This window comes from Coenobita brevimanus, chromosome 5, assembly GCF_032717465.1.
Source record: "Coenobita brevimanus isolate Jiangsu-jjx chromosome 5, ASM3271746v2, whole genome shotgun sequence".
Classification (NCBI taxonomy): domain Eukaryota; kingdom Metazoa; phylum Arthropoda; class Malacostraca; order Decapoda; family Coenobitidae; genus Coenobita; species Coenobita brevimanus.
The window spans coordinates 33,998,323-34,005,570 of record NC_136958.1 but is presented as its reverse complement, the minus strand read 5'-3'; the positions used below and the strand labels follow the sequence as shown (position 1 = coordinate 34,005,570).

Genomic DNA, 7,248 nt, shown 5'->3' with positions numbered 1-7,248 from the left:
GCCAAAGGTGGTGGTGAACATTGAAATCTCCTAGAATGGAGATTTCAGAGAAAGGAGAAATGGATAGAATGTGTTCCATCGTAGAAGTAAGATACTCGAAGAATTTTTGACAGTCAGTAGAATTAGGGGATAGGTAAACAGCACAGATATATTTAGTCAGAGAATGACAGGAAAGCCGAAGCCAGAGTGTAGAGAATTCAGAAGAATCTAGTTCAGGAACACGAAAGCAAGATAAGTTGTTGCGTATATATACACAACAGCCACCTTTGGCTTTGAAATGAGTATAGAGAAAGTTGGAGGATACAGAAAAGGGTTTGCTGTCAGTTGCCTCAGACAGCTGAGTCTCCGTTAGAAAAAGAAGGTGAGGTTTAGAGGAGGAGAGGTGGTGCTCAACAGAGCGAAAGTTAGAGGAAAGGCCGCGAATGTTGCAGAAATGAAGAAGAAGAGAGTCAGACAGTGGTTCCAGGCACCTCGAGTCGTCATCGGGAGAGGGGCGGATGGTGGGGGCATTTATGGTCCCCCCCCCCTGGGGACTCCGAGGCTGTGTGTTGTGACGCCATGATTTTTTATTTTTGGAAAAGGAAGTGTAGTGTGTACTGTGCATGTAGTTTGGTGTAGATAGTTAGAGAAATTTGTACTGGAGAGCATGCTGGCCTACTCTCTGTGTAACTGAGACACTGAAAAAGTTCAGCAAAGGGGGATGGTCAAGAACTAGTCCTGAGTGCTGATGAAACGGGAGCTCTAGCACTCCGTCATCAGCTTTCCATCCACCTCGGGAGTACTGCCCTGCTCGACTGGTGCTACAGTCTACCCCTCAGGACACGTATGATGGGGCTCAACTTCACTTTGCACCAGGCACGAGGGATTTCCTTAATGCTATGTACCCTGACAAGTCGATAGGCCACGGAGGTCCCATTGCCTGGCCACCTAGATCACCCGACCTAACTCCACTTGACTTTTATTTCTGGGGACACCTGAAGAGCAGGGTGTATGCGACACCAGTCAACACCCGTCAGGAACTGTTGTAAAGACTTCAAGAGGCGTGCAGAGAAATAAGGAACACATCAGGGGTATTTGAACCTTTATGCCAGTCAGGAACTGTGGTAAAGACTTCAAGAGGCGTGCAGAGAAATAAGGAACACATCAGGGGTATTTGAACCTTTATGCCAGTCACTCCTGTACCGAGCCCAAGCCTGTATCAACGAGGGGGGGGGGGCGGAATTTCGAGCACCTATTGTAATTCTGTATCCCGCACAATATCTCTAAAAGTCCACAATGAATTTCAATAAAATTTTGTGGAAGAGTGGCCATGAAAGAACTTATTAAATTTTGAGGCGGATCCGTATCTGGATCCGGAACCTTTTTACTGGCATTTTTGGTATTCACTCTCTGAATGCCTTCTAGTTGTTGTTGTTCTTGTTGCCCCAGCTTCATCTGAAATGTGAACCCAGTGTCAGAATGATTCAGGACTATAAGGGTTCAATATTGGATCTTTGTTCTAAAAGGGTATGATTTAGTTTCTCTGGTTTGTTTCATTAAAACTTAGGTTAGTTGTAGTTCACTGGTAATGAGGCTGTTCGGAGCACGGAAGTAAATTATACGTTATTGTGGATCTTTCAAATGTAGTATGTTTATGTATACTTATTTTGTATTTTGTAATTTTCGGAGTGTGATTAATTATTATGAATTGTATGATACTGCTTCAATTTCTCCATGGTACGAATCAAGGGAAGTGAGGTGGTGACTGTGAGCTGGGGTGTGGGCAGTTGATCAGCAGCACTGGTATGGAAAGGATATAGCAGCTCTTCACGTGAAGTGTGCCCTCGACTCTCAACTTTCCTCCCCGCTGTGACACTTGTGAGCCTATGAAGGATGAGGATGGAAACTCCTCCATACTGAGGAAGCTCTAAACTCTGCCCACACTGCCCTCTTGATCTACAGCAGGTGTTAGCATAGAAACACCTGCGGACATGCTACCTGCTTCTCGGTCACCACCCTCTTGATGGTCTGTTCTCGGTGAGGTTGTTATGTCACCAGTAATGTGAAGCAGTGTTCCTAAGGTTACTTCTCTTGTAGTTTACTTTCTTATGCTTAGGATTAAGTTAGGAAGTTATAATTTTGTGAATAAATTATATTTTCCAATTTACATTTTCCTAACCCCAGTGTACAAATGAATGATGGGTCATTTCCAACTATGTGAGTAGTAGTAATAGTGCAACTCTGGAATCATGGTAGTCTTCTTTCATATATGAGACTGTTTCCGTAACTTGGCCATGACATTTGGCGCCCGAACAGGGACCCATTAATTCGTTGTGCACGCGGGTTGGCAGTATACAGGGAAGTTTATAATCTAGATTTTCACCATGAGTTCAGACACTATAAAGAGGTTATTTGAAGAGGGAAAACAAATGGGCTTAGAGGGTGACAAGCTCATGACCTGGGTAAGAGAAGAGAGAGTGATAGAGCAAAATCGGCAGAGAGAGGAGCGGGCTCAAGAGAGGGAGAGTCGTGCAGTAGAGAGGAAGCTAAAGATTTTAGAATTAGAGGCACAGATTGAAGCTTCGAGGGCTGCTGCTGCTGCTAGTGCTGCTGCTGCTGGTCAGAACGTTCGACCAGTTGCAACCGTAATTAATCCCCCTAAGCTGCCAATTTTCGATGAGGCCAAAGATGATATAGATTCTTATGTGGCTCGCTTTGAGAGGGTAGCTCAAGCTGCAAGATGGGAGAGGTCGGTGTGGCCAGCTGCCTTAGCATCTCTACTAACGGGTCGAGCTCTCGAGATGTATCACCAGTTCACTGACGACATCATTGCAGATTTTGATGAGCTGAAGTCCGCACTTTTGAGAGGTTACGATGTGACAGCAGAGGGTTGTAGGAAACGGTTTTGCGACACAAAGTTTCGTGATGGCGAGTCTGCAGTGCAACTAGCTTGTCGAATCAAAAGGAATCTTGTTAAGTGGTTGGAAGCGGATGGATCCAGTCAGACCTTTGAGGATTTAGCAGATCTCTTTGCAAGGGAGCAATTTTTAAGGCAGTGTCCTCCAGCTCTAATGATGTTTTTAAAGGAGAAAGAAGTTAAGAGTTTGCAGGTTTGTGGGGAGGAGGCAGATCGTTGGATTGATGCCCATGGTCACCCTTCCCAGATTAACAAGAAGGTCAACAAACCCGTGGCTGAAGGGCAAGAGAAACCTTCAGAACGCTCTACAACGCAGATCAAGACAAAGACCTCGGGGAGTGACAGTAAGTTTGGTAGTAAAGGATGTTGGGAGTGTGGTAAACTAGACCATAGAAAAGCTCAGTGTACTTTTAATAAATCAAAACAGACCAGTGCCGCTGCATCAGGAAAAGCATCTGTGAAAGCTAAAAGTAAGACAGTTAGTGGTTCAGCTACCAAATTTAATGGGAATGGGCAAAGTTATAAGAACTTAATATTGAACAATGGCTTGGTAGAGGGGCAAGCTGTTACAGCAATGCTAGATAGTGGGTCAACTACTTGTGTTGTAGCAGAGAAGCTAGTTTCATTGAGACACTATACTGGGAGAACAGTTTCACTGAAATTGGTGAATGGGGCAGTGATAGTGTTGCCAGAGGTAGAAGTTGAAATTTCTACACCTTGGTTAATAGGGAAAGTTTATGCTGCTGTGTGTAAGACCCCAGTTTACGATTTAGTTGTTGGTGGTGTAACTGACAATCCATATTCCCTCACAAGTATACAGTCTACCAGTGATCAAAGCTTGGCTGAACAAGACAACGCAGAGGACCTGAACCTAACCAGGAACAGAGTCCCGAGTGGAAGATCTGACACTTGAAGCAACGGACGAAGTAACCACAGAGTTGGAACGAACTTCGAGGAGTACTGCTGGTGGATCATCAGACGCTGGACTCGTTGCTGCAGTTACTAGAGCACAAAGTCGCAAGGACAGTAAAGTTAAACAACCCCTGAAGGTGAGCAATGTTGATACTTTCGTGTCTACATCAGAATTTGTGAAAAATCAAGAGGATGATAGAACTTTGAACTCTATAAGAAGTCATGTTCAAAGTAAGAAAGTGTTTCAGGCAAGAGGAAGAGTGTCAACCTTTATTCTTAAAGGGGGTAGATTATACAGAGAGATGACAGTTAGAGGAGTGACAAAACAACAGTTGATTGTGCCAAAGAACTATCGTAAGGAAGTGTTCAAATTAGGTCATGAGGGAATCATGAGTGGCCATATGGGGTACAAAAAGACTCTGGACAGGATTCAAGGAACTTTCTTTTGGCCAGGTATGGTGGGTGATGTCAGCCGTTGGTGTAGGTCATGTGATGTGTGTCAGAGAACCGTGGATAAAGGTAGCATAAAACCAGGAAAGCTTAGGTCTATGCCAGTAATAGACGAGCCATTTGCTAGGGTGGGTATAGACATAGTTGGGCCTATTACACCTAGGGCAGATAGTGGAGACAGGTATATACTCACTCTCATAGACTTTGCTACTCGGTATCCAGAAGCAGTTGCCTTGCCTAATATAGAGACTACTACAGTGGCGGATGCTTTGATGGAGATCTATTCTAGAATTGGTATTCCAAAGGAGGTTTTGACTGACAGAGGGAGCCAATTTACTTCAGCAATGATGAGGGAAGTTGAACGGTTATTGTCAATAAAATCTCTTAAAACCACTCCATTTCATCCCATGTGTAATGGCTTAGTAGAAAGATTTAACGGTACACTTAAGAAAATGCTGAAACGAATGTGTGATGAGGCACCTAAGGATTGGCCAAGATACATAGCACCATTGCTCTTTGCATATAGAGAAGCACCCCAGTCGAGTACTAGATTCTCCCCTTTTGAGTTAGTTTATGGAAGAACAGTGAGGGGTCCTTTGGATGTACTAAGAGAGATTTGGGATGGATCGGTCAGCACACCCGAGACTGTTAGTACCTACAGCTATGTTCTAGATCTCAGTGAGAGATTGGAAAACACATGTAAGCTAGCAAGGGAAGAATTAGATAAGGCACAGGAGTTGGATAAGAGCTACTATAATCGTAGGGCTAGTGACAGAACTTTCAAGGTGGGTGATCAAGTTTTGCTGCTTTTACCAACTGACCATAATAAATTACTCAAGAACTGGAGAGGTCCATATAAGATTGTAGAGTGTCCTTCTGCTTTGAATTATGTAATAGATATAAGGGGGAAGAAGAAAAGATTTCATGTGAATATGCTGAAGAAATATGAAGTAGACTACGATCCAGATGATTGTGATGTAGCCGAATCAGATGTAAGTGCTGCTACAGTTATTGAGTACTCTGACGAGGTTGAAAATCTTTTGCTACCTATACCAACCACTGAGAAGTCTTGGAAAGATGTAGAGTTGTCAGTAACTTTGTCTCCATTAGAGAGAGGTAAGATATGTGATTTGTTGAGTATGTACTCAGAGGTGTTCTCTAGTACACCAAAGCTAGCAAATGTTCCTCCCCATGAAATTGTTTTGACTGACAAAACCCCTGTTCGAAGTAAGCCTTATGCAATACCATATAGTTTGCAAGCTGAGGTAGAGAAAGAACTTAATGCAATGGAAGAAGCAGGGATAATTGAAAAATATAATGCTCCCTATAATAGTCCTGTAGTGGTTGTACGTAAAAAGGATAAAGGAGTGAGACTCTGTGGAGACTTTAGGAAATTAAATGGTGTAACTCAGTTTGATGCAGAGCCTATGTTTGACCAGGGGAATATCTTTTCAAAATTATCAGGGTCCCGATATTTTTCAAAACTAGATCTTTCTAAAGGATTCTGGCAGATTCCATTACATGTGGATAGTAGGAAGTACACTGCATTTAGTACTCCCAAGGGTCTATATCAGTTCAAAGTCCTTCCTTTTGGCTTGTGCAATTCACCTGCAGTGTTTAACAGGACAATGAGGAGTGTGCTGGGAGGTATGTCTGGCATAGAAATATTTGTTGATGACATTTTGGTACATTCCTCTACTTTTCATGAGCATTTGAAATTGCTGGATCAGGTATTTTTCAGACTTAAGGAAGCAGGCTTAGTAGTAAATCCATCCAAATGTGTAGTGGGTCAAGCTGAAGTGGATTTCCTTGGTCATAGAATAGGAAATGGGATATGCCAGCCCCAGAAAGATAAGGTTGGGAAAATAGTTGAAGCTTCTGCCCCCAGAGCTAAAAAACAAGTTCGTTCGTTCTTGGGACTAACAGGCTATTACAGAGCATTCATACCAAACTACTCTACAATTGCAGAACCATTAACCAATCTAACAAAGAAGAGCAGTCCAAATAAGGTAGTGTGGACAGATTTAGAGCAAAGAGCATTTGATACTCTAAAGAACAAAATTACTAATAAGCCTATTCTCCATTTGCCAGATTTATCTAAAGACTTTGTTTTAAGAACAGACGCGTCAGGTGTGGGTATTGGTGCTGTGCTGATGCAGTCCCATGGAAATGAACGGTGGCCTATATCCTACCATAGCAGGAAGCTGGGACAAGCGGAGAGGAACTACAGTGTTGTTGAAAGAGAGTTATTAGCAATCATTGAGGGTGTAAGAAAGTTTCGCCAGTTTTTGTATGGACGAAGGTTTGTTGTTCAGACAGATCATCTGCCTCTTCATTACCTCAAGACTGCTAAGAATTCCAATGCAAGGATTATGCGGTGGGCATTATACATGCAGCAATTTGAGTACAGTGCAGAGTACATTAAAGGAGCTGAAAATGTAGGGGCAGATTATCTTAGTCGTTTGGATGAAGGATATAACACATGCTGTTCAAGTTTGGGAATTCGTTCAGATTCTGTGACAGATGTTGGCTCAGGTTGTTTGGGTTTGCATGCACTTGGTATTGATGAAGATGTAATTCTGGAGAAGTATAATGTTAAAATTAACTGGAATTTAGCTGGCCACGATGTGTGATATAATTTTCTAGAACGTAATTATTAGTTGTTAGAACTTGGGTACAAGTTCTTTTGTTCAGGGGGTAATGTCAGAATGATTCAGGACTATAAGGGTTCAATATTGGATCTTTGTTCTAAAAGGGTATGATTTAGTTTCTCTGGTTTGTTTCATTAAAACTTAGGTTAGTTGTAGTTCACTGGTAATGAGGCTGTTCGGAGCACGGAAGTAAATTATACGTTATTGTGGATCTTTCAAATGTAGTATGTTTATGTATACTTATTTTGTATTTTGTAATTTTCGGAGTGTGATTAATTATTATGAATTGTATGATACTGCTTCAATTTCTCCATGGTACGAATCAAGGGAAGTGAGGTG

The 7,248-nt window shown here is 42.4% G+C and overlaps 1 protein-coding gene across 1 annotated transcript; it reads left to right on the top strand.

Moving 5' to 3' along the window:
• The first annotated feature begins 4,110 nt into the window (after window positions 1–4,110).
• Window positions 4,111–6,891, top strand: LOC145398714 (uncharacterized). Its single transcript, XM_080271517.1, has one exon. It carries the CDS (start codon window positions 4,111–4,113, stop codon window positions 6,889–6,891), a length of 2,781 nt encoding a protein of 926 aa, XP_080127643.1.
• The last annotated feature ends 357 nt before the right edge of the window (window positions 6,892–7,248 follow it).